Source organism: Pseudorca crassidens, chromosome 8 (assembly GCF_039906515.1).
Source record: "Pseudorca crassidens isolate mPseCra1 chromosome 8, mPseCra1.hap1, whole genome shotgun sequence".
NCBI lineage: Eukaryota > Metazoa > Chordata > Mammalia > Artiodactyla > Delphinidae > Pseudorca > Pseudorca crassidens.
Genome location: NC_090303.1, coordinates 102,078,377 through 102,105,749, shown reverse-complemented (window position 1 = coordinate 102,105,749; position 27,373 = coordinate 102,078,377). Strand labels below are relative to the sequence as shown.

Below are 27,373 nucleotides of genomic sequence, written 5' to 3'. Positions count from 1 at the left end.
TGGAGATTATATTTACTGGAAGGTTTGTTCTCATTTCACTGTGGGCAAATTTTATAAAAACAAGAATTTGAAGTTAGCATAGCATGGTAAACTTAAAAAAAAGTCTATGCATTTCTACTGCTGAACATAAAAAATACTGGTTATTTTTTATATGGTTTGATATTTAAATGTACTTATTGAAATATGTTAATACTTTTTTTCTTTCAATGATTCCAGGTATAAAAAAGTTTAGTACCCTGGTCATTGTGCTGATTTTCTCTTAATAGGAATCATGATATATATCCAGCATACATCAGTGCAGTGAGTTATGATCTATATTCAATAGTGATTTAATCCAGAATTATGATCAGGTTAAATACTGTGATATCAGGAGAAGATTAAAGTCTTAGTGCCAGCCATCTGATTTCCCATGTTTAATGTTAATCACAATAGTAGTCATTGTTTACTTCTTGATCTCAATTCATATATGAAGTTCTAGGGCTTTCAGAGTTTGAAATCTCCCATATGTTATTCAGTGAACACTTACTCAGTGTTCATTTTTATAGTGTACTTTTTGCTGTTACACTTTTTCCCTTATTCCCAGGTCACTAGTAGCTATTTTGTTTTTGCTTTTTACTTCTGGTTTGTGAGGTAAAGTCTTAGCAGAGGATACTTGCAGCATCATGCCACAGTCCAGCTGTCGAGATTGCTGAGGGGACCGCAAGGAGGCTCCAGGGCTCACATTTCACTCCCACTGCCTCCCTCTTCACACTTGTAGTGGGTCTTCATTTCCCCTGGGAAGTAACCTAACTGCCAGCTCTGTGGCGGCGGAGTCCTCACTGGTCATAAAGCAACTTAGAGATGTCTGATTTGATCAAGTTGCTTTCTAAGCCTTTAAGGAAGGCCAAAGGGAATATTCATTTTATGTGATAAAATATGGTTCCTGACTAGACTATTAGAGTGTCACGTAAAAATATATATATATAAAATGGCAAAATAAGTCTGCAACTGTAATTTGTAACACTTCCTTATGGATTTGGAGACCTTTTTTTTTGTTTTTAGTTGCTTACATTATATAATATAGCTATCCAGTTTTATATCTATACTATGAATAATAACATATTCTAAAAGTTGTTTTATGATAGTTTATGCCTAAGTAAAATTGATTAGGCAATACATTATATTTAAGTCGTTATAAAAGGAAACAATTTTCTACTTGTTATTACTTTCACATCCATTTTGTTTTATCTTATTTTCCAGGGAACGGTCTCCTCAGCAGAATATAGTACCTTGTGTAAGTGTAAGCACGCAGACTGCTTCAGATGATCAGGCTGGTAAATTATGGGATGAACTCAGTCTGGTTGGCCTTCCGGATGCCATTGATGTCCAAGCCTTATTTGACCCTACAGGTATGAGCCAGTCTTCATTAATAACTACCTTTTGATTCTGTAAGCATTTTCACTTTAGCAAATTATTCACTTAATAGTACATACCGTTCATCTAGAAATAATTATCACATTGGAAAAACGTCATTGTTAAGTATACCTGCTTAGGTAAAATAAATTGTCTAATTATGTTTACCTAACTTATTTAGCATCTGCACAGGGCCATCACTGGGCTGGATGCTTTTATAAATGTTTGCATTTACACTTGTGTAGGCAGCAGTGCCATGGAGATCTGACAGTTTCGGAGAGAGAAATTTTAAAGGGATCTATGAAAACCTGGGGAACATGGCAGTCTGGGTCTACTTGAAGTAGGGGTGAAGGATAAAGATCTAAGCCCTGTGAATGTCCTGTAACGCAGTATAGTAATCCATACTCATGATTTGGTACTGTTGGGGTTTTGAGTGAAGAACTGCGTGTAATTGTTCAGGTGCTCTGTGAGAGAGAGTTTAAAGACTGAGCTGTTACTGATGATTGATGTGGGCTCTTGGTGTGGGGTGCAGTGGAATAGAGGTGTATATGTAGCTTATTTGTCAGAAACAAAGTATTAAGTAATTTTCCTTTATGTAAATACACCAAATAAAATATAGTAACGGTTAAATAAAATGACTAGAAACAAATTTCTCTGTTGAAGGAATAATCACTAATTCACTGTGCATCAGAATCACTTGAGGGCTTGTTGACACGTTGATTTCTGGGCACCATGGCTAGAGTTTTTGATTCAGCAGGTCTTGGTTGTGGTCTGATATTTGCATTTATAACAAGTTCCTAGACGATACATTTCGAGGAGGGCTGCTTTAGTGGTATCGCAAATATCAGATGCCATCGTGTATTCACACATTTGAATTGATTTGGGGGATTTTCATCTTTACTTATTAGCGTTAATACATTTAATGTTTATTCAGTTGCTTCTTTTCACTTTAACCATTTTAGGCACTTGTTGGGCTCATCACCGTTGTGTGGAATGGTCACTGAGGGTGTGCCAGATGGAAGAACCGTTGTTAGTGAACGTGGACAGAGCTGTTGTCTCAGGGAGCACAGAAGTAAGTAGAAGAAACACATATTTAAACAACAGCTTTATAACATTTACTGTGTCAACATAAAAGATTCACTTCCAAGATGTATTAAATGATTACTATCATGTAAAAACCCTTAAAATAGGAAACTATTAATTTATATCCAAGAGTAGCTTGTGCAGACCACTAGAATATAGTATGTTAAGTTGTGCAATAAATGCATATCTTTAAAATAAATATTTTACATTTAAATCAGAAATTAAAATTCTTAGAAATGGGTATTACTGACTATGATTACATCTTACTCTTTAAGACAAAACTCTTTGACGAAGATTTAAAATAAGAGAGACAGGATTTGACATCTTTAGTCCACAGTGTGAGCTAGCTCTGTTTGCTATTTTAAAAATTGATTAAAATATTTCTTTTCAGTAAAGTTGGCAGTTCGGTTTGTCTTTTTGGCACTATCCCAAAATAATATCATATACACAGTCTGCCGTCTTTCAAAGCTTTCACTGCGATTTTCGTGTGATTTTGAATCGAGAAATAAATGCTACGTTTACCTTCCATCTATAAAGGCAACAAACCCTATGAAGTGAAATTGCTTTGCTGCCTACAAGTTCCCTTTGGTTTTTGACAGGTATATTTGGGAGAAGTGAAACAGGCCTTCCAAAGGAATATTAGAAGTGGAATTTTTTACTGTAGAAATGATACGGGCTTTAATAGATTTAATATAGGTAAACATTTCAAAAGTATTGTTGAGACAAGGACTTAGATTTAATTATTCAATTATTATAACATTTGCTTTACTCAGATGATCAAAATTACCTACTTTATATGGATGACTAACCCTCACCTCAGGAGTAGTCAAGTTAAGAGTGTTTGTTTTGGAAATGTGACATTACATTTAAAGGCTTGCATTACCAAATTTTGAACAGTGTAATGCACGATAAATAATTTCCACAGTCTGAACATACTTAGATGGCCAGATCGTGACTGTGATAGATCAGTGAAAACTGTTTCTTCCATGAACTACTTCAGAAGTAGTTTTGGAATATTTTGTGACGGTGAAAAGCATTATAGGAAAGGCAATGAACAAAGGCTAAAATGAACTGTAACAACTCATTTTTGATAAGGCTGTGGGGAAATAGGCACTCTTATGCCTCATTGGTGGGAATGCAAATTGGTACATGTCTTCTGGAGAGAAATTTGGCAAAATGCCTAACAGACTATACGTGCACTTATCTTTTGACCTTTCTGAGATTCTATCCTGAAAATATGCCTCCAATAATACAAAAACATTAACAGCATTGTTCATTTTGCAAAATATTGGAAAGAACCTCTGACCACACATAATAGAATGGTTGACTAGACCGTGGTATGGTTCATACAGTAGAATACTGTGCAACTGTAAAAAATACTATGAGGAATATATTTATGAACTAATACAAAGTAGTTTCCAATATATACTTTTAAGTGGAATAAAAAAGTGCAAAAGACCACTTATGGTGTGCAACACTTTATGTAGGAAGGAATGAGATGTAAGAAAGTATACATGCATATGCACATTTGTGGAAAAGAAACACAGGAAGAATAAGCCAGAAAGTAGAGAGATTGGTTACCTGTCTCTAAAAGGTGGGTGGAAGACAGGAGTGGGATCCGTGTAGCAGGGATGTGGTGCGACACTTCTCAGATATATCTTTTTGTATAGCTCTGACTCTTAGAACCATTAGAATGTTTCACCTACCCCTGAATAAGCAACTACAGCCATCTGGGCTATGGGGGAACCTAAAACGGGATAGCAGAATTCACAATGACAGGGGTAGGGAAAAAACTAAGCAACTGAAAAGTAGTGTCTTGACTGGATACCCGTAAAGCTAAAGACAAAAAAACCCCTGCATATACATGCACATACCTGCTGTAATCGAGTGAGTAAAATTCTAAAATGATTTTTGTGGTGTTAGAATGGAGATATCAATATAAACTTAAGGTTTTTAATATTTATATGGAAAGATACAGAAATATAGGTATGTGTGTATGCATGTGTTAGTATGTTGCATTTATCTCCTAGCTCTGTCCCCTGTGAAGGCCTAGACGTAGTGACTTCTGGTAGCAGTGAGCACAGCTAGTGCCTAGATCTTGGTTTCTAACCAGTGTTCTCCAATGAAAAGGACCAGAGCTCCTTGAAAAGTGGCTCATGGTGCAGGGAAGATACAAGATGAGGTGCCAGAAAGCAAGGAAATGCTCAGAGAGATGGGGACTCAAGCACAGGAGCCAACCTGAAGGAGCCCCTAAGAGCTGGACCGATTTGAGCAGTAACAGAAAATAATGATAAGTCTTGGGGTTTCATCCATGGAATGAGCCACACTGATAAATAAATTGATAAAATAGATAAGTAGCGTAGGTCAAGTCACATCACTTCTCCGCCTAACACTCTTCAGTGACTTCCCGTTTCACTAGGAGGAAAAAAGCCAGTCCTTCCTGACTGGCAAGGCCTCCACCATCTTCACCACTCCCACAAGTGCCCTTCCCCTCCCTCGCTTCCTTCAGCCTCAGTGATCTCTTTGGTCTTCCTCAAAACTGTCCACCTCTAGGCCTTTGCAGTCCCTGTTCCCTACATGCATGGCTTCCTCCCTCATTTCCTTTAGGTATTTATTGAAGTTACCTAATCTGTGAGGGCTTTGCTGGGCTCCCTATTGAAAATTTCAGGAGTCTCCTCCTCCCATCATACCCCCGCTGGATTGTTCTCTCCTCCGTACTTACCAGCATCTAACACAGTGTATATTTACTTAATAACCTTGTCTGTCTCTCCTCACTAGATAATAGTGCCCTTCTGAAAAGGATCTTTTTCTCTTTTGGTCATTCCTCAATAAATACTTGTAGCCTAAATGAATAGCCCTAAAGATCATTCATGGAGTCATTCATAGTTACAAGAAAGAAGTCACAAGTAAGTGCCAAAGTATTAAAGGACGTCACCAGTGTGGTCAATTTTATATACGCTTATAAATTTATAATTGTCAAAAGAACCCCTCTAAAATAGAGTAAATCTTTACAGTCCTACGTAAGAGCTGGGGTGGGGTGGTGTGAAAATGAAAAATCTTTGATGTCTTAAAAGGTCCCCCAGGGGCAAAGTGTGTAAAAGTGCTGTTGAACTTAGAACAGGCTTTTATTTTACCAAAAAGCAGATGTTAAAAATTTGTCGACCGTTATTAGGATGACATGGCTGAATGTATTATATCTACCTCTGTTTTCAAAGAAAATAAACACTTCATCTGCCTCTTCAAGATAAAGGTGGTGTTTCAACAATAAGAATGTAATGACTTTTCACAGAAACATGTGCTGAGGGTTGAGCATTTTGAAAACAGATGTTTGGAACTATTTCTATTGGTAGTTTATTGCCAGAAACAGTGAAAGTTTGTAATCAAACAACAAAAATATTCTCACATTGGTTGCCAAAAAATCCTGGACACAGAATTTCCTGATTAAAATATTCTAAAGAGTTTATGGATGTTTTAAACCCCTTTGTTAAAAATTAATATTTTTTTACTTTGGAAGGTGAAAATCTACTGGCTAATTTTTGATAATTTTGGTTGGAATTGAAAAATGGTTGTAGAAATATGTACTTTTGTTTAGATCTCCCTATTTTTGTGAGAATCTTTTTTTTTTTTTTTTTTTTTTTTTTTTGTGGTACACGGGCCTCTCACTGTTGTGGCCTCTCCCGTTGCGGAGCACAGGCTCCGGACGCGCAGGCTCAGCGGCCATGACTCACGGGCCCAGCCGCTCCGCGGCATGTGGGATCTTCCCGGACCGGGGCACGAACCCGCGTCCCCTGCACCGGCAGGCGGACTCTCAACCACTGCGCCACCAGGGAAGCCCGAGAATCATTTTTTTTAAAAGCCTTTGACAGATACTGAAATAAACTGAAGTTAGCATTGGACCTTTCAATCTTTTAATGATGGAAAAGAACAAGATACAAAGCTCAGATGGGGGGTTGCAGTACTCTAAACTTTTGGATTGTCTGCATCTTTAAATAAGAAATATTTGAGCACGTGTCCTTAATATACATCGTCATTGGAATATGTATCTCTCCTTTATGTCACTTAGCAACATTTGTAAATTCATGTTGTTTCTGTGAGTATTTAATTACCTTTGGTCCCCCCACTAGGGCTGTAGGCATCACGAGGGCATGAATACTGTATGTGTTGGTTTGTCATTTTATCTCTAGTGCCTGACAAAGTACCTGGAACACAAGGGAGTCATTTATGGGGTAAATGTATGCATGAGTGGAGTTTGCCAGTGAAGGGCAATACTGAGTGCTGTGGTCCAAGGGAGGGGAGTGTGCTACTGGCACCTAGTGGCGCTGCGAACCACCTGCACTGCACAGGCAGGACCCAGCTCCCCTGGTGCCGAGGCTGGCAAATCCCACCCCCCCCACCCCCCCGTAATCAGGAAATATTTCTATTTTAAAACTAATACATTTAATATATTTCCTCCATTGTTAAATGGCATGCATTATCAAGCAGTTTAGTTTTTCTGGAATGTCCCACAGATTGTTTTTCAGTTTTTCCACAGGGAACTTTATTTATTTTTTGCTAGATGGGAGAATATGCTAAACTACGACCTGTATTTCAGGAAAGGTAATGGCGTTTCTCTTTTAATTTCCTCTTTGGAGCCCTGGGGGTGCTACCAACAACTTGGAAATCTGGATAATTTGAATATTACCAAGGGAATACTTTAATCCTGAATTCTACAGATGTTTGATCATTTATTTACCTAACGCCCCTCTTTCCAGCACTTCGCTCATTGCCCCCCAAAGAAATATCCCATAAACCTCCAACACATATTTCCATTATTTAACTAGTTCTGAATCAAATGTTCAACCTTACTCTATAAATAAAACATTAAAACATTACTTATAACATCTCTCCACTTAGACTGATAATTTCTCATGCTTTCTTCACCCTCATCATGTGCCACAACCCCATATTTTTTCTTTTTTTAATTTTTTGGCTGCGTTGGGTCTCCGTGCTGTGCACGGGTTTTTCTCTAGTTGTGGCGAGCAGGGGCTACTCTTCATTGCAGTGGCTTGGCTTCTCTTGTTGTGGAGCACGGGCTCTACGCGCATGGGCTCAGTAGCTGTGGCTCGCGGGCTCTAGAGCGCGGGCTCAGTAGCTGTGACGCACGGGCTTAGTTGCTCCGTGGCATGTGGGATCTTCCCGGACCAGGGTTCGAACCCGTGTCCCCTGCATTGGCAGGCAGATTCTTAACCATTGCGCCACCAGGGAAGCCCTCACAATCCCATATTGCAATTCCATTGTATTCTACTGATTTTGTGCCAGTTGTCTTTGTGCAAAAACCACCTAAGTTCTGCAAGAAGAGTTGTAAGTTTCTAATATTTTGGGTTCTTGTTGTAGACTGAAAAAGAGGACAAAAATAGCTTTTCTATATAAGGTGGAAGTACACATTAAGAATGTAAACAAGCAGTGTAATGTAAATGTAATTTTAACAATGTACAGTAAAAGTCTCTGTCCACACCCCTCCCCTGTAAACTGAAAGTAGGTTTATATAAGATCGTTTTAAATATGGTCTGTATCTTTACGTAAGATGATCTCCAAGTACCTACTTTATGAATAATGTTGTCTAATACTGCTATTTTTTATATAATCCTAGTGCTTTGCAATGTAAACTAAAAAATTATCAAAGTTATGTGTTCTTCATTTTGCCCTATAGTTTTTTAAGAGGAAGGAAACGTTCACATATCTGAATTCTCTGTTTGTGCTCAGGGGTCCACAAGATACCTCTACCTTGGAGACTGACTAGGACTCATGGGACTCAGCACAGAGTTGTAATTATGGCTAAGACTTGTTGCCTTTATGTGCTAAAGATGCAAAATGAAAAGATTTTTTTTTTTTTTTTTTTTTTTTTTGGTGGTACGTGGGCCTCTCACTGTTGTGGCCTCTCCTGTTGCGGAGCACAGGCTCCGGACGCGCAGGCTCAGCGGCCACGGCTCACGGGCCCAGCCGCTCCGCGGCATGTGGGATCTTCCCGGACCGGGGCACGAACCTGTGTCCACTGCATCGGCAGGCAGACTCTAAACCACTGTGCCACCAGGGAAGCCCGATGAAAAGATCTGAATGGAGAAAGACCTTGATGAAGTCTGGAAGACCCCATGTGCAGGCTTCCTTAGGTGCTTCCGCCTGTGAGGGGCATGCAGAGCTCCCTCTTCCTCCAGCAGTACAGATAGGGCAGCATGTGCATGGTGCTTCTGCCTGGAGAGGCTCAAGGTCTTTACTGGGGCTAGTCATGTATGCACCCTCTGCCCAGCACGTACCAGAAGGAAAACCATATTGTTTGCACAGATAATCTAGGCACAGTAAACTGCCCTTATCACATAGGCAACCCTGGGAGCCCTCCAAAAGCCAACTTCCTAGATGCCACCTATGTAAGCAGGCCTTTCTAAGGATAGTAGTATCAGGAATGCTGTTTTAACCCTTCTTTTGCACGGAAATAAGATTGGATTGTGTCTCAATTTCAACATATTTTTGTCTGTATAACTATAGTATTTGCTTGTTAGTTTGCAACAATGAATTATTCCACATCATAGGGAGGCTGTGATAGGTGCTCTAGTGGTATATATAATAACTTTTAACTTTGATCAGAGGAGCGATATTGATAAGGACACTTTTTTTTTTAACATCTTTATTGGAGTATAAATGCTTTACAGTGGTGTGTTAGTTTCTGCTTTATAACAAAGTGAATCAGCTATACGTATACATATATCCCCATATCTCCTCCCTCTTGCGTCTCCCTCCCACCCTCTCTATCCCACCCCTCTAGGTGGTCACAAAGCACCGAGCTGATCTCCCTGTGCTATGCGGCTGCTTCCCACTAGCTATCTGTTTTACGTTTGGTAGTGTATATATGTCCATGCCACTCTCTCACTTTGTCCCAACTTACCCTCCGATAAGGACACTTTTGACTGTAACAGAAAAATCCTGTATTTGACTCTGAAATCTACTTTAATATTAATATATCCATTCTAACTTTCTTTTGACTAGTGTAAATATGGTATATCATTCCATCCTTTTATTTTACCCTATTATATTTTTATACTTAATGTGTGTTTCTTACAGGCAGCAGGTTTTAAAAAAATCTAACCTGGCAGTCTCTGCTTTTTTATTTGTAGTACTTAGGCTACATACACTTAATGTGATTAAGCCCCTCCACCCCCCTTTGTGTCCATCTGTTCTTTGTTTCCTTTTTCCTGCATTCTTTTGGGTTGAAGTTTTTTGTGATTCCATTTTATCTCCTTTGCTGGATTATTACCTATACAGGCATACCTTATTTTATTGCGCCTTGCTTTATTGCACTTTGCAGGTATTCTGTTTTTTTACAAATTGAGGGTTTGTGGCAACTCTGCATCAAGTAAGTCTATCACTGCCATTTTTTCCCAACAGCATTTGCTCACTTCATGACCCTGTGTCACATTTTGGTAATTCTCACAGTATTTCAGAGTTTTTCAGTATTATTATATGTGTTATGGTGATCTGTGATTGGTAACCTTTGATGATGCTATTGTCATTGTTTTGGGGTGCTACAGACTATACCCACATAAGACAGCGAACTGAATCCATAAATGTTATGTGTGTTCTGACTGCCCCACCCACTGGCTGTTCCCCTGTCTTTCTTCCTCTCCTCAGGCCTCCCTATTCCCTGAGACACAACAGTATTGAAATTAGTTGTGTTAATAACCCTACAGTGGTATTTAAGTGTTCAAGTGAAAGGAAGACTCTCAATGTCTCTTACTTTAAATCAATAGCTAGAAATGATGAAGATGAGTGAGGAAGACGTGTGGAAGGCTGAGATAGGCTGAAAACTAGGCCTCTTGTGTCAAACAGTTTAGCCAGGCTGTGAATGCAAAGGAAAGCTCTTAAAAGAAATTAAAAGTGCTCCTCCAGTGAAGACACGAACGACAAGAAAGCAACACAGCCTTATTGCAGTTATGGAGAAAGTTTTAGTGTTCTGTACAGAAGGTCAGACCAGCCACAACGTTCCCTGAAGCCAAAGCCTAATCCAGAGCAAGGCCCTAATTCTTTTGAAATCTATAAAGGCTGAGAGAGGTGGAAAGCTGCAGAAAAACACCTTGGAGCTAGCAGAGGTTGGTTCATGAGGTTTGAGGAAAGAAGCCATCTCCGTAACATAAAAGTGCAAGTGCTGATGGAGAAGCTGTAGGTCATCCAGAAGATCTAGGTAAGATAATTATAATGAAGGTGGCTACAGCAAACAGCAGATTTTCAGTGTAGACAAAGCAGCCTTCTATTGGAAGAAGACACCATCAAGGACTTTCATACTAGAGAGGAGAAGTCGGTATCTGACTTCAAATCTTCAAAGGACAGGCTGACTCTCTTGTTAGGGGCTAATGCAACTGGTGACTTTAAGCTGAAGCCAATGCTTATATACCATTCCAAAAAATGCTAGGGCCCTTAAGAATTATGCCAGATCTATTCTGTGTGTGCTCTATAAGTGGGGCAACAAAGCCTGGATGACAGCACATCTGTTTGCAACATGGTTTACTGAATATTTTAAGCCCACTGTTGACACCTACTGCTCAGAAAAAAAGATTCCTTTCAAAATACTACTGGTCATTGGCAGTGCACCTTGTCACCCAAGAGCTCTGATGGAGACGTGCAATGAGATTTATGTTGTTTTCATGCCTGTGAACACATCTATTCTGCAGCTCATGGATCAAGGAGTAATTCTGACTTTCAAGTCTTATTATTTAAGAAAATACATTTCGTAAGGCTGTAGCTGCCAGAGATAGTGATTCCTCTGATGGATCTGGGCAAAGTCACTTGAAGACCTTCTGGAAAGAACTCACCATTCTAGATACCATTAAGACTATTCATGATTCGTGGGAAGAGGTCAACATCTCAGCATTAACAGGAGTTTGGAAGAAGTTGATTCCAGCCCTCATAGGTGACTTTGAGGGGTTTAGGACTTCAGTGGGGGAAGTAACTGCAGATGTGGTGGAAACAGCAAGAGAACTAGAATCAGAAGTGGAACCTGAAGGTGTTGACTAAAATGCTGCAATCTCATGATAAAACTTGAGCAGATAAGGAGTTGCTTCTTATTGATGGGCAAAGAAAGTGGTTTCTTGACAGTGAATCTATTCCTGGTGAAGATGCTATGAAGATTATTGAAATGACAGCAAAGGATTTAGAATATTACATGAGTCTTACTTTCGTTGATAAAGCAGCGGCAGGATTTGAGAGGATTGACTCCAATTTGGAAAGAAGTTCTACTGTGGGTAAAATGCTATCAAATGGCGTTGCATGCTTGAGAAATTGTTTGTGGGAGGAAGAGTCAGTTGACTTTCCAGACTTCACTGCCGTCTTATGCTAAAAGCTTGCCACACCGCCCCGCCTTTGGCAACCGCCACCCCATCACACAGCAGCCACCAGCAAAAAGATTGTGACTTGCTTTAGGCACAGATGATGGTTAGCAGTTTTTAGCAATAAAGCATTTTAATTTATTTATTAATTTATTAATTTATGTCTGCATTGGGTCTTTTTTGCTGCACGCGGGCTTTCTCCAGTTGTGGTGAGTGGGGCTACTCTTCCTTGCAGTGCGCGGGCTTCTCATTGTGGTGGCTTCTCGTTGCAGAGCACAGGCTCTAGGCGCACGGGCTTCAGTAGTTGTGGCTCGCTTGTGGGCTTCAGTGGTTGTGGCTTGCGGGCTCAGCAGTTGTAGCACGCGGGCTCTAGAGCACAGGCTCAGTAGTTGTGGCGCACGGGCTTAGTTGCTCCACGGCGTGTGGGATCTTCCCAGACCAGGGCTCAAACCCATGTCCCCTGCATTGGCAGGCGGATTCTTAACCACTGCGCCACCAGGGAAGCCCAGTAATAAAGCATTTTAAAATTAAGGTATGTACGTTGTGTTTTAGACAGAATGCTATTGCCCACTTAATAGACTACAGTATTGTGTAAACATAACTTTTATATGCTCTGGGAAAGAAAAAAAAATTGTGTAACTCGCTTTATTTTGGTGGTCTGGAATTGAACATGTGGTATCTACAAGGTATTCCTGTAACCCTTGTTTTGTTATTTTATTGGTTGCTTTAGGGTTTATAGTGTGCATCTTTCACTTACCACAGTCTACCCTGAAGTGATATTATGTAGTTGTCTGTATAATAAAAGTGTACTTCCATTTCCTTCCATTTCCCCCTCCTGGACTTTGTGCTATTGCTGTCATGTGTATTTGACTTCCACATGTTATAAACTCCATAGGGTATTGTTATTTTTGAGTAAACAGATACCTTTTTTTAAAAAATAATTTATTTATTTATTTATTTTGGGCTGCGTTGGGTCTTCGTTGCTGCACGCGGGCTTCCTCTAGTTGCGGCGAGCGGGGGCTACTCTTTGTTGCGGTGTGCAGGCTTCTCACTGCAGTGGCTTTTCTTGTTGCAGAGCATGGGCTCTAGGTGCGTGGGATTCAGTAGTTGTGGCTCACGGGCTCTAGAGCGCAGGCTCAGTAGTTGTGGTGCATGGGCTTAGTTGCTCCGCAGCATGTGGAATCTTCCCAGACCAGGGCTCGAACCTGTGTCCCCTGCATTGGTAGGTGGATTCTTAACCACTGCGCCACCAGGAAAGTCCCTACAACATTATATTTTGACTTCTGTATACACTACAGTGTGCCCACCTCCAAAAGTTTAGTTTCCAGTTGTCACCGTACAGCTGACCCCCTTTACCCATTTTGCTCTCCACAAACTCCCTTCCACTCTAGTAACCATTACTCTGTTCTCTGTATCTTTGTGCTTTGATTTGGTTTGATTTGTTCATTTATTTTATTTTTATTTATTTATTTTTAGATTCCACATGTAAGTGATATCATACTGTATTTGTCTTTCTCTGTTTGACTTACTTAACTTAATACCTGCAAGGTCCATCCACATCACAAACGACAAGATTTCATCTTTTTTTTTTTGTTTTTTAAATAAATGGCCATGTAGTATTCTATTGTAGATATATACCATATCTTCTTTAGCCACTCATCCACCTATGAGCACTTATTAGGTTGTTTCCTTATCTTTCTGTTGTAAATAATGCTGCGATAAACATATGGATGCATATATATTTTTGAATTTGTGTTTTTGTATTGGTAAGTAGAATAGCTGGATCATACGTTAGGTCTATTATTTATTTATTTATTTTTTGTGGTCCGCGGGCCTCTCACTGCTGCGGCCTCTCCCGCTGTGGAGCACAGGCTCCGGACGCGCAGGCCCAGCGGCCATGGCTCACGGGCCCAGCCGCTCCGCGGCACGCGGGACCCTCCCGGACTGGGGCACGAACCCGCGTCCCCTGCATCGGCAGGCGGACTCCCAACCACTGCACCACCAGGGAAGCCCCGTTAGGTCTATTTTTAATTTTCTGCGGAATGTCCATACTGTTTTCCATAGTGACCACACCAGCTTACATTACTGCCAAAAGTGTATGAGGGTCCCCTTTTTGCCACATCCTTGCCACCACTTGTTATTATCTTTCTGATAATAGCCATTTTAACAGACGTGAGGTGATAGATATCTCATTGTCGTTTTGATTTGGATTTGCGTAATACTTAGTGATGTCGAACATCTTTTCATGTGCCTATTGGCCATCTGTATGTATTCTCTGGAAAAGTGTTTATTTAGCTCCGCTGCCCATTCTTAAATTGAATTGTTTGTTTTTCTAAATCGTTGTTGAGTTGTTCACTAATCTTTTCTTCTGCAATTTCCAATCTGCTGTTAGTCATATCCAAGGTAATTTCATCTTAGGTGGTTTTATTTTATGAAGTTTGATTTGGGCCTTTTTATATCTTCCATGTCTCTATTTAGCCTTTTGAACATATTCAATACACTTATAAGAGCTGTTTTAATGTCCTTATCTGGTAATTTTTTCGTGTGTGTGTGCGGTACGCGGCCCTCTCACTGTTGTGACCTCTCCCGTTGCGGAGCACAGGCTCCGGATGCGCAGGCTCAGCGGCCATGGCTCACGGGCCCAGCCGTTCCGCGGCATGTGGGGTCTTCCTGGACTGGGGCACGAACCCGTGTCCCCTGCATCGGCAGGCAGACTCTCAACCACTGCGCCACCAGGGAAGCCCCGTATCTGGTAATTTTAACATCTCTGTTCATTTGGGGTCAGTTTTGAAGATTGTTCTCCATTTGGATTGTGTTTTCCTACTTCTTTGTGTGCCTAGTAATATTTACTTGGATGTCAGGCACTGTGAATTTTACCTTGTTGGGTGATGGATTTTTCACAGTAGGAAATGAGAAGTTAGGGTGATGAGTAGTTCAGTGGCTTCATGATGCCAAGTTGCCAGTTTCTTATACTGTCCTTACATTGTGCATCCACAGCATCTTGGTGCAGTTTCTCTCATAATCAAGATGGTGGGCAGGAGCTCCAGGGGTCATACCCTCATTGCATAACATTCAGAGACAGAAAAAAATAGAACCTTTTCTATATTATTTTAATTAAGGAAAATCCTCTACATATGCTTTCCTCTTACCCTAGCAGATTTCTTCTAACATCTCATTAGCTAGAATTACCTCCCATGATATGCTTTAAACCAATAAACAGTACAAGTGTTGGGACAACCACCCTTTGGTAAGACTCTGTGATTCTTCTCTGGGGCTAGGGATGGTACCTACCCCTCTAAAGCTCATTGCTGCTTAGAGGAGTGTGGCTATCTGAACAAAATTGAGAACCTTAGGAAGGAAGAAGGCAGAATGGATGTTTTGTAAGTTAATTAACAGTGTCTGTTATTGAAACATATTTTGACTGAGGGAAACTGAAAATGTTTTAAAAGTAGGAAATATTTAAGATGGTGTTTAGAGGATGGGCTAAGTTTCCATAGGTTAACATAGGATATCTAGACAAAGGGTCTTCTATTTGTTATTTGTAGTCTTTTTGATGATAGCCATTTTTACAAGTGTGAAGTGATTGAGGTCTCATTGTGGTTTTGATGTGCATTTCTCTGATGATTAAAGACATTGAGCCTTTTATGTGCCTGTTGGCCATCTGTATGTCTTTGGAAAAATATTTATTCCAGTCTTCTGTCCATTTTTAAAATTGGGGTCCTTGTTTTTGATATTTTTTATGAGCTGTTTATAAATTTTGGATTTTAACTCCTTATCTGTTACACTATTTGCAAATATTTTCTCCTGTTCAGTAGGTTGTGTTTTCGTTTTGTTGATGGTTTTCTTTGCTGTGCAAAAGTTATAATTAGGTCCCATTTGTTTATTTTTGCCTTTATTACTTTTGTCTTTGGAGACAGATCTAAAAAAATTGCTGTGATTTATGTCAAAGAGTGTGCTGCCTATTTTCTATTCTAGAAGTTTTATTGTTTCAGGTCTTACATTTACTTCTGTAATCCATTTTGAGTTTACTTTTGTATATGGTGTGAGGAAATTGTTCTAATGTCATTCTTTTTAAAAAATATTAATTTATTTTATTTATTTATTTTTGGCCGCATTGGGTCTTTGTTGCTGCGCGCGGGCTTTATCTAGTTGTGGCGAGTGGGGGCTACTCTTCGTTGCGGTGGCTTCTCTTGTTGCAGAGCATGGGCTCTAGGCGTGCGGTCTTTAGTAGTTGTAGCATGCGGGCTTAGTAGTTGTGGCTCACGGGCTTAGTTGCTCCACGGCATGTGGGATCTTCCTGGACTGGGGCTTGAACCTGTGTCCCCTGCATTGGCAGGCGGATTCTTAACCACTGTGCCACCAGGGAAGCCCTAATATCATTCTTTTACATGTCCAGTTTTCCCATCGCTAGTTACTGAAGAGACTGTCTTTTCTCCATTGTATGTTCTTGCCTCCTCTGTTGTAGATTAATGGGCCATAACTATGTGGGCTCTCTATTCTGTTCCATTGATCTACATGTCTGTTTTTTGCCAGAACCATACTGTTTTGATTACTGTAGATTTGTAGTATAGTCTGAAGTCATGGAGTGTGATAGACAAAGGATCATCTTGAACAAAATTTGGGGGTATGTGGATTCTGGAAGAATGTCACATATGAGAATAACTGGTGAATAAGTAGGGTGGTGGATAGTGGGAAATGGAAATGGAAAATGTCCTTAACTTTGCATTCCAAACTGAGGAATTTCATTAATGAAGTTTCTTTTTTTAAAAAATTAATTTTATTGTATTAATTTATTTAATTTTTGGCTGCATTGGGTCTTCGATGCTGCACGCGGGTTTTCTCTAGTTGCTGAGAGCGGTAGCTACTCTTTGTTGCGGTGTGTGGGCTTCTCATTGCAGTGGCTTCTCTTTTTGCAGAGTACGGGCTCTAAGCACACGGGCTTCAGTAGTTGTTGCTCGCGGGCTCTAGAGTGCAGGCTCAGTAGTTGTGGTGCACAGGCTTATTTGCTTCGCGGCATGTGGGATCTTCCCGGACCAGGGCTTGGACCCGTGTCCCCTGCATTGGCAGGTGGATTCTTAACCACTGCGCCACTAGGGAAGCCGAATGAAGTTTCTTAATAAGAGCAGCATTAACAAATCTGAACCCTTCCCACCTTTTGTAGTTAAATATGAAGATGTTTACTTGAAGACAGAAATATTTAGGATTACTCCTGTAATTAAAGGGCAATAAATGTAAGTTTCTGAATTTAGGTATTATGTGTTAAATATGAAGATAGGATGTTGTAGGGATGGAATGAATTATGTTTTATTCTTTATGGATTAGATGGCGGAGTTGCAAATGTCTCCATAGTTTCAAGTCTGAGTGTATGGGAAAATTAGGAGTTTGTTTGGACTGTAATGAGCCTTAGATACCATGAAATGTCTTTGGGACTAAATGTCAGGGTTGGAATTTTAGACAATGTTCCTAACTAGCGATGACTGCAAATCAAGCTGCCAATGGATAACATTAAGCAAGAGGAAAGAAGATGGACAATTGACCCTTTTGGCAATGTTCAGAGGAAGAATTCCAGTGAAGAGATGGATGTGACACAGAGTAAAAGTTGTAGGAAGTGTACTAGGAATTACTGAGTCTGGATGAGTAGCTTTAAGGAGGTATGGCCACTACATGATTTCACATGTGTTTTTGTATTATAAGATTTCCTAAAAATATTTTCTAAATAAAATATAATTAACTCTATTGAATGGGGGAGAATCAGGAATTTTGACTTCTTTTTCTGTCAGACATCGTTAGCTAATGTCAAGGTACAGCCTCACCAAGCAATACTACCTGTCTACACCCAGTTTTTTCATTTTGCACAGTAAGAAATTGTATGCTGTCTTCGCTCTAAAATGCAAGGCTATGAGGAGGACGTCAGGATCAGTTATGGATTATTTCCTCAGAATACTAAGTGCAGAATCTGTTACAGCAGGATAATCCAAGATTTGACCACAGAATGCTTTAGGTATACCTAAGTATAAAAACTGTTGTTTTATTTTCTTTCACCCTGCCAACTTGATTCTGAAAATTTATTTACGATTTAAGTTGGGTGGAAGCTAAGAGGAAACTGGAAATTTCTGTTACAGAAAATTAAGAGTTTGATATGCCTATTTGGTAACATAGTTAAATTTGAAGGGCCCATTTAGTGAAAATGTCCCTGGCCTTAGTGTTTTCCTTAGTAAAAGCTGTATATTCTTTTTTTTTTTTTGCGGTATATGGGCCTTTCACTGTTGCAACCTCTCCTGTTGCGGAGCACAGGCTCCGGACGCACAGTCTCAGCGGCCATGGCTCTCGGGCCCAGCCACTCCGCGGCATGTGGGATCTTCCCGGACCAGGGCACGAACTCGTGTCCCCTGCATCGGCAGGCGGACTCTCAACCACTGCACCACCAGGGAAGCCCTGTATATTCTTTTTAATCATTCTTTTTAGTTTTAATTAAGTTTGATATAAAGAAATGAACTTACCTTTGTGATGAAGTAAGTGGTGGTACTCTGATGTTATAAAGAATCCCTTTGATGTAAAACGTGAGGTGGGGGCAGAGAATGTCATGAACTTACATGTGCATAAAATATTATTTGAAGGCTACACAGGAAACTGGTAAAATTCTTTGCCTCTAGGGAATTTATCCTGTGTAGCTCTACACAAAGTGACTTTTGGTTGTATACCCTTTAGAATGTTTTGAATTTTGAATGATGATGTATTTTTTTTTTAAGTAAAACACTCTTAGTAATTTCTAATGTGTCCCTGAAAATGTATTTCAGAAGTTCATTTCTATAGTTTTGCCCTAACATTTACGTGTTTTTTTTGTGTGTGTGTGTGTGGTACGCGGACCTCTCACTGCTGTGGCCTCTCCCGTTACGGAGCACAGGCTCCGGACGCGCAGGCTCAGCGGCCATGGCCCATGGGCCCAGCTGCTCCGCAACAGGTGGGATCCTCCCAGACCGGGGCACGAACCCATGTCCCCTGCATCGGCAGTCAGACTCTTAACCACTGCGCCACCAGGGAAGCCCTATTTACGTGGTTTTTTAATGTACTGTGATACAGGAGTTCATTTTCTCACATATGGAGAGCCAGTTGTTACTGCATCATTTATCGAAACCTCGTTCCTTTCCCCCCCTCATTTGAAAAATAACCTCTGTCATTTAGCAAATGTTCAGTAAATGTATGGATTGTTTCTAAGCTCTCTATTTTGGTTTGTTTGTATATTTATATATCCCAGTGACAATGTCACACTGTCATGGTTACTATAGCTTTATAGTAAGTCTTGATATGTGGTCGGGCATGTATTACTTTCATCTCTACTTGCCGCAGAGAAACTTGTAGTAGGTCACCTCTACCACTGTGAATAACTAGAAAAGCTGGATAAAATCTGTTTTCAAAGAAATATTTAAAGGCATTAGAGAATTGTCCGAGGGAGTGAGAACCCAGAGGGAAGCATTATGTCAAGAGGTCAGCCTGACATAAACTTTCTCTTTTCCTTTGAGGCATTTATTTAGTTCATAAAAGACCAGCTATAGGTCTCGAAAGCTGGGAAGAGTTTCTGGCAATCTATAGAGCTGGGAAGACAAAATTAGGGTTTAGGGGCCATTAATATAACAGACTTTCATTTGGGACCCCTAAAGGCTACATTAGAAGTTAGTTTATGCATGCCCTGATCGTCAGATCCAGTCCACCACCTGTGTTTGTGTGGTCCAGAAGCCAAGATAATTTTTACATTTTAAAGTGTTAAAAAAGTTAAAAGTGTATTTCATAACACATGGAAATCAAATTTTAGTGTCCATAAATATGTTTTATTGGAACAATTGCATATTTTCTGTGGTTCCTGTTGCTCTACAGTGACAGCTGAGTTGTTGCTGCAGAGACCACATATGCTCTGCATTGCTGTAGGCATGCTACGAACCACAGTGGCACAGTTATAACTCATCAGTTTTTGATTGCCACATGTGTTCCCTTGGCATCTTTTTTTATTACTGGTCCATACCTTTCATGTTGAAGAAGAAAAAAAAGAAGAGTGGACTTCATATATAGTGCTTTTGAGGCATAGTGGAGTGGATTCTGTTGTTGTCAAATTAGATGGCAATGCATTATATTTATTAAGCTGAGACACTGCAGTTGTGCTAAAATAATACACTATATGTCAGTAATACCCGATTGAGCACACATCACACTAAACCCAACTCACAGGAAAGTAATGATCAGAAAAAAGAGTAAGTTAAAATGGACTATCTGATCGTGGCACAAATCCTTTACAAAAATGAAGAATGAAAATGAGTTGTAACTAAAGTAAGTTTCTGAGTGGCCCATTTGTTAGCCAAGTAAGGAAAGCTCAGTGGAGGTAAATTAAATCGTGTTTGACTATAGCAGTCAAAGAAATGTGTGCACAGCAAATAAACTTATGACTATTAGCCTTTCAGTAAGAACAGTTGTTTTAAAAGTTGAGGACACTCTGAGTAATACCAGTAATCATTTAAGAAACAAGGCAGATGGTCTCTAGTGGTTTTTATAGGTTCTTGATGAGTCAGTAGATGTTACAGTACTGCTCAGTTGTTTATTCTAGCAGCCAGTGCTCGTTTGAAGTGACTGAAGAATTAGTCTTTATGAATAGCCTGCAGGAAACAACTACAGAGAAAATATTTTCAAAGAAGTTGAGAAAACACTGTTTCAGTATAAACCGAAGTGAAATCTGCTCAGATGTGTACAATAAATAGTGGTAAAAATAAGCATGGAGCAGAAAAAGGCCTGAGTTTGACACATTTACAAAACTTGTTAAAACATAACAGTGTTTAAAAACCTGTGTTTATTCATTGTATTCATTCATTAGGAGGCACTTTGCAGAGAATTTTAAAATCTGTCATAAATGGGTTGTTAAACTAATAAGAGTCAGTGGTGAGTTTCATTTGCTCTTCTGGATGTCACTATCTCAATTCTAGGACTTTTTGTTAGAAATAAAAGCTGAATGTACAGATTGCCCTACTATGTATGCAGCAGTTTGATGACTGAGCAGTGGCAATATTTTATTACAATTTTTAAAACTTGGGGTTGAGATTAAATTTTTCTGAATAAGAAGATTGTCCTTAAACTGTAAACCAAATACTTAATGGATTTGGAAGTTAACTTTCGTTACAGTCTTGATAATATTTCCTAATGAACTCAACCTAAAATTAAAAGGCAGAGCACTGCTTTTACGTGAAACTTACACCATGGTAAATTCATTTGTACAACAGCCAGTGTTCGAATCACAGGTAATGTCAAGCTGCTTTATACACTTTTCATGCCATCAAAATTTAAAATAAAAAGCAAGATCTCCGTTCCCACACATAGATTTGGTACAGAAATATTTTCCAAGATCAAACTACAGTTCCGATAGCAGTTTTTGGTCCTTGAGGCAAGTACAAAGGAAATTTCCTTATTTCAAAATACATTTAACTGTGTAATTGAGAGGCTTGAACCTGTGCTTTAATTGAAATATAATTACATGCTAAAAGCAAAGATCAAGACTCTAATACAATTTCATAAGTGCCCTTCAAAGATGAATATGCTAAAATGAAATATGTTTGTGGATAGATATCAGTATGTGGCGGTACCTGTGTGTGAAAAGATTTTTTCAAAGATGGACATGAAGGGACTTCCTGGTGGTCCAGTGGGTAAGACTCTGAGCTCCCAATGCAGGGCCCCCGGGTTCGATCCCTGGTCGGGGAACTAGATCCTGCATGCATGCTGCAACTAAGAAGTCTGCATGCTGCAACGAAGAGCCAGTGTGCTGCAACTAAGACCTGGCGCAGCCAAACATACATACATACATACATACATACATATTTAAAAAAGGATGGGTATGTAAAATTTCATTGTATATCAGAACGAACTGATGAACATTCACAGTCCATTTTTATGATAGAGAAGTATAGCTTTGAACTCCAGTTAAGTGAAATGTTATCCTCCCTTCAAATCCATTATTCTTATTAGTAGTCTTGTGTTACCCCCCAAATTATATTCAATGATTATCATATTTTGAATAATAACAACAGTTTTTTAAAATTCGTGGAAATTTGTTTTGTCTCTTAGTGGATAAATACTTATATAATCTTAATTTTGCCTCTTGTCCCACAAAGCCTAAAATATTTACTGTCTGGCCCTTTTCAGAAAGGTTTGCTAATCCCTGGGCTACCCTCAGACTAAGGGAAAACTGGAGCGGGGGATAGTATCTGCAAAGACTTGAAACCCAGCTTCAAAGCACCTCATATGCAGATTGAATTAAAGTGATCTTCTCTGGCCTTTGTGCCTGTCTGAGAAAAAATTAAATCCCCTCTGGTAGAAAATAAGTTCATCTAGTGCGTAAAAATATCTCTATAGTTTTAAAAAAAGTTTCAGCAATAAATCTGAAATTATCAGGTATTCCAGAAGATAAGACCAAATCACTGAAAATCAAGAGAAAGAACAAATAATAGGAAAATGTCTCTGAGTTATTTTTGGCTTTTTACATCGCCACATAAAATTATAAAATTTTGAAAAGAAAATATAGGAGAATATGTTTGGAAATTAATTCTTAAGACACAGAAGGCACTTACTGTAAAGGAAAATATTGCAGAATTCAACTACATGAGGAGAGTAGCTTCTGTGAACAAGATACTGTAAAAGTGAAAACACAAGCCCTAGAGAGGAAGAAGATAATAGCAACAAATATGGCCAACACAAGGTATCATTTCTAGAATGTGTAAAATAACTACAGATCAATAAGAAAAACAAAGACAACCCAACAGAGAAATGGGCAGAGGACTTAAACGAGCAGTTTACAAAAAAATTATTTACATGGGACTTCCCTGGTGGTCCAGTGATTAAGACTCCCCACTTCCACTGCAGTGGGCATGGGTTTGACCCCCTGGTCAGGGAACCAAAATCCTGCATGTTGTGCAGCCAAAAACCAAAAAAACAAAAAAATTACAGGTAATCCAAATGACAAATAAGTTTTGAAAAGATACACAATCCCAGTAGTAATCATGAAATGCAGATTGAAAACTGCACAGAGATAGCATTCCATACCTATTAGATCAGCAAAAAAACTCTACTGGTGAGAGAGTGTGAAAATTGTAACAGCCATTTGGGAAAACAGATTGTAATTATCTGGTGAAATTGAAGAGACACCTATATGACCCAACAGGTTTTTTTGTTTGTTTTTGAATTTTATTTTATTTTTTTATACAGCAGGTTCTTATTAGGACCCAACAGTTTTATTCGTTTTTATATACCATTATGACATAATGTTCTCAGACTTTTTGGTCTCAGGACACCTTTATATTCATTTTGAAACATTAACATTTAGCTTAGTAGAGGACATCTGAATTCTCCTATCTGCTTCTGCATTCAGTGTGTTAAAATATGCTGGTTTGGTTGAAGTATATGAAAAAAATCCAGCCTCAAAAAGATACATAGTGAGAAAACGCAAATTTATTTTAATAGTCATTTCAGGTAATTATGAATATTCCTGTTTGACGCTACACCAAAAGTTGACAAGCAACAGTTTCTTAAAGGTTTGGTCCGAAGTGGAATCTGAAAGCTTGTCAGTGAACGTTGCCTTACTCGTTAATATTGTGACGTTGCCTTACTTGTTAATATTGTAATCTATTATCTTGCAATTTCAGTGGATCTTTTACCCAGCTTTGATTTTATAATATTATTAATTGGTCTTCTGGAAAATATTGGTTCATTGAGTAATCCAGATATTTTAAATATTGACACATTTTAATAAATAACAAAATTCACATTTGTTGTTATAACCCTGATATCAGAAGAGTTTAAGTATTGGGAAACAGTCAAGCTCACTGTGGTAGATACATGTTTTCTAAGTTTTGTCATTGGTCACAAATGTTCTCAGTTGTTTTCCTTGAAGTGACAGGCTCACTCACTTTTTTCAGTTTTAAAGAAATATGTGTCAGATAATCAAAGCTGGATAATCATTGTCAGTTTTTCTTCTACGTAAAAATAATACTCCATGGGCTTCCCTGGTGGCGCAGTGGTTGAGAGTCTGCCTGCCGATGCAGGGTACGCGGGTTCGTGCCCCGGTCTGGGGGGATCCCGCATGCCGCGGAGCGGCTGGGCCCGTGAGCCATGGCCGCTGGGCCTGCGCGTCCGGAGCCTGTGCTCCGCAACGGGAGAGGCCGCAACGGTGAGAGGCCTGCGTACAGCAAAAAAAAAAAAAAAAAATACTCCATGAGAAAAGCAGCTATTTCTGTTTATAATCAAATGATTACAGAAGTGCCTTTCCTGAAGAAAACCTTCATATTTTGGTGTAGCAGAATTACTTGATGCTTTATATCCCATCTTGTCACACAGATATTTAAAAGATATATATTCATGGATTGAGATTTTAAAAATTAATAATTTTACTGCTTCATTATTGATGTTCTTAAATGACACTAGCATTATTATTTTTTAAAATATCTTTGTTGGAGTATAATTGCTTTACAATGGTCTGTTAGTTTCTGCTTTATAACAAAGTGAATCAGCTATACATATATTACCATATCTCCTCCCTCTTGCATCTCCCTCCCACCGTCCCTATCCCACCCTCTAGGTGGTCGCAAAGCACTGAGCTGATCTCCCTGTGCTATGCGGCTGCTTCCCACTAGCTATCTATTTTACATTTGGTTGTGTATATATGTCCATGTCACTCTCTCACTTCGTCCCAGCTTACCTTTCCCCCTCCCTGTGTCCTCAAGTCCATTCTCTACGTCTGCGTCTTTATTCCTGTCCTGTCCCTAGGTTCTTCAGAACCATTATTTTTTTTTAGATTCCATATATATGTGTTAGTGTACGGTATTTGTTTTTCTTTTTCTGACTGACTTCACTCTGTGTGACTGACTCTGGGTCCATCCACCTCACTACAAATAACTCAATTTCGTTTCTTATGGCTGAGTAATATTCCATTGTACATATGTGCCACATCTCCTTTATCCATTCATCTGTCGATGGACACTTAGGTTGCTTCCATGTCCTGGCTATTGTAAATAGAGCTGTAGTGAACATTGTGGTATAACTAGCATTATTTTTAGTACAGTTGTAGAGCTAGTTGAGAATGGCTATAGTAGCTGCTAGTACAAATTGGTGTCACTGTTTTGATTATTGCAAAGGCATTAGCAATTTTACCCACCATTGTTTTTGTACCCTGTGCAAATATCAACACAGTGAAAATGGTAAATAATGTCTTATTATGAACATAGCTTTTACCTCACAGATTCCTTTACAAGATCTTAGGGACCTATTCAACCAGAGGCCTGTGGACTACTCTTTGAGAATTCCTCCAAAGAATGTTTGCACATACGTATGTGTCAGGATACATGTACGAGAATGTATGGGGTAGCAGCATTTTTTTTTTTAATATGATAGCTATGAACTAGAAGCAATGAAAATTTCTAGATAATTAGATTATGGTATATTCATCCAAAGACATACTATATAGCAGTGAAAATGTGTGAACTATAGCAGCAGAAATCAAATAGTTGATTCCCTCACATGTATATTGACTTGAAGCTAAGTAACAAAAGAATTTCTACAGTATATTTTTATTTAAATTCAGTTCTAAACAGAACTAAATTATATTGTTTAGAGACATAGAGATGGAGCTATAGTGAATAAGAAATCTAAAGAAAAGCAGAAGATTAATTACTACAAACCTGTGTAGTGGCTACCTATGGAGAGGGTACAAGAATAATCATTTGAATGATTTCAGTGGCAAGATTTCTTATCCTTTGTGTTGGTACACAGATGTTCTCTTGATAAGTCTTTAAATTGTAAAAATACACTGTCCTATGTGTGTGATGTTTCACAATAAAAGAAGGAAGCAAATAGGATAAAAATATATGTCCTTGAATGGGATGATACTAATGTCTGTAACTTAATCTGTAAACTTAGTGCAATTTTTTGTGAGATTTAAATTTCAATGGAAAAAAAAAGAATAAAAACAGTTGGGCACATCCTTAAAGGATAATCAAGGAGAAGTAGCCCTTACAGATGTTAAAACATACTGGAAAGCTACAGTTAAACTGTGGTATTAGAGTCATGAATAATTAGATTGCTGGTATAGAATAGAAAGTCCAGAAATAGACCAAACACATAACAAAAAGTTACTCGACGGTAAAAATGTCATCTCAGATCATCGGTCCATTTTCTTACTTGTTCAGGTTGGGTAATTTCTCCATTCCATTGTTTAGCCCTTTCAGTTAATGCTTTATTTTTGTTAGTATATTTTTCAGTTCTAAACTTACCATTTGTTTCTTCATGATATCATATTTCTTTGCGAAGACTTTGTTTCTTTGCTGAAACTTTGTGATTTTTTTCATTTTCTTCAAATGTCTTCCTCATTTTTTTGTGGAAGCAGTTTTATAATGTCTACTTTAAAATATTTGACAGATGTAATTCTAACATCTATTTCTTCTCAGTGTTCATGTCTATTTATTGTCTTTTCTCATTCCTTTTGAGGTTTTCCTGGTTCTTGTTATGGTATGACAAATTATTTTTCTATTGAATGCTTTATATTTTGAGTATTATGTTATGAAACTCTGCATTTTATTTAACCCCCCATCCCACTTCCTTCTCTTTTAGCAGATCTTACCTGAAACTGTGTTTTGGGGTAAAAAAGGGTGGCACCCCTTTGTTACTCCCCGGTGTGTGCGGAAGCTCCAGTCCTGTAATTAGCCTCCACTGACACATTGCTAGGGAGGATCCTCTAGTGAACACTGGGCAGGAGTGAAATGCAGACCCTGCTTTATGCTTTGCTGATGTCACCCTGGCTCAGAAAGTTCCTGCTCTTCACGTGGTCCCAGTGTCACTGAGGTATATGGGTGGGCATGCTACCTCTGGACAGTGGTTAAGTTCTGATTCTCCAGTGGGCATTCCCTGCCACCACCCCAGTGGGGAGGGTTAGGGGTGGGGACACCTTGTCATCATTGCCTGGGTGTTGAATTCCAGGCCCTCTGCATTTTCTCCACTGGTACTATGGAGGGAGGAGGTCTTGTTCCTATTGAGTGGGTCTGCACACCCTCTGTGATACCTCACTGTCTGGGAGGGGAGCGGAGCGGAGGGGATGTCTGGGTTTTCCCTTTGGCCTTTGCTGATGGGCGTAGGACTTGGGCTTCTTCTCTGGTGTTTGGCTCCCAGAGGTTGATCATCACCTAATAGTTTTCTGTCTTGCCAGCCTGCTACTTTTCCGTTCTTTTGGTTAGAGACAGTGGGTATTTCTTGGGCTTGTTTTGTGTTTCTGGTTCCTTTAGCACCTGTTCTTATGAATGAATCAAATCTAGGGAACTTATGCTGTTTCATTCTTCAGCACCTGGGCTCTAGTTTGTCTGGCCCTTCTCTTTACCTTTTAGTGTGTTCTGGTGTTTGTCTTATGTGTCATGTCCAAGGTTTTTAGCTGTACTTAGTGTAAAATATAGGGAAAAGTGAATCTCCTCCATTTTGTCTGGAAGTGGAAAAAGTCTGCATTCATTTTTGAAGGTTTTGTGGTTTTTTGTTTTTGT

General features: G+C 39.2%; 1 protein-coding gene across 19 annotated transcripts in view; it reads left to right on the top strand.

Annotated features, from left to right (window-relative positions):
- The window catches only part of KMT2C (lysine methyltransferase 2C), a 294,358-nt gene that overhangs the window by 115,599 nt on the left and 151,386 nt on the right, over positions 1-27,373 (top strand). For all 19 annotated transcript variants that reach the window (XR_010945700.1, XM_067747507.1, XM_067747506.1 and 16 more), the window contains 2 exons: positions 1,240-1,388; positions 2,355-2,464. Coding sequence is in view for 18 of the 19 variants with exons in the window: in XM_067747507.1 (XP_067603608.1) it covers positions 1,240-1,388; positions 2,355-2,464 (259 nt within the window). In the remaining variant the exon portion in view is untranslated. The remainder of the gene's footprint in view (positions 1-1,239; positions 1,389-2,354; positions 2,465-27,373) is intronic.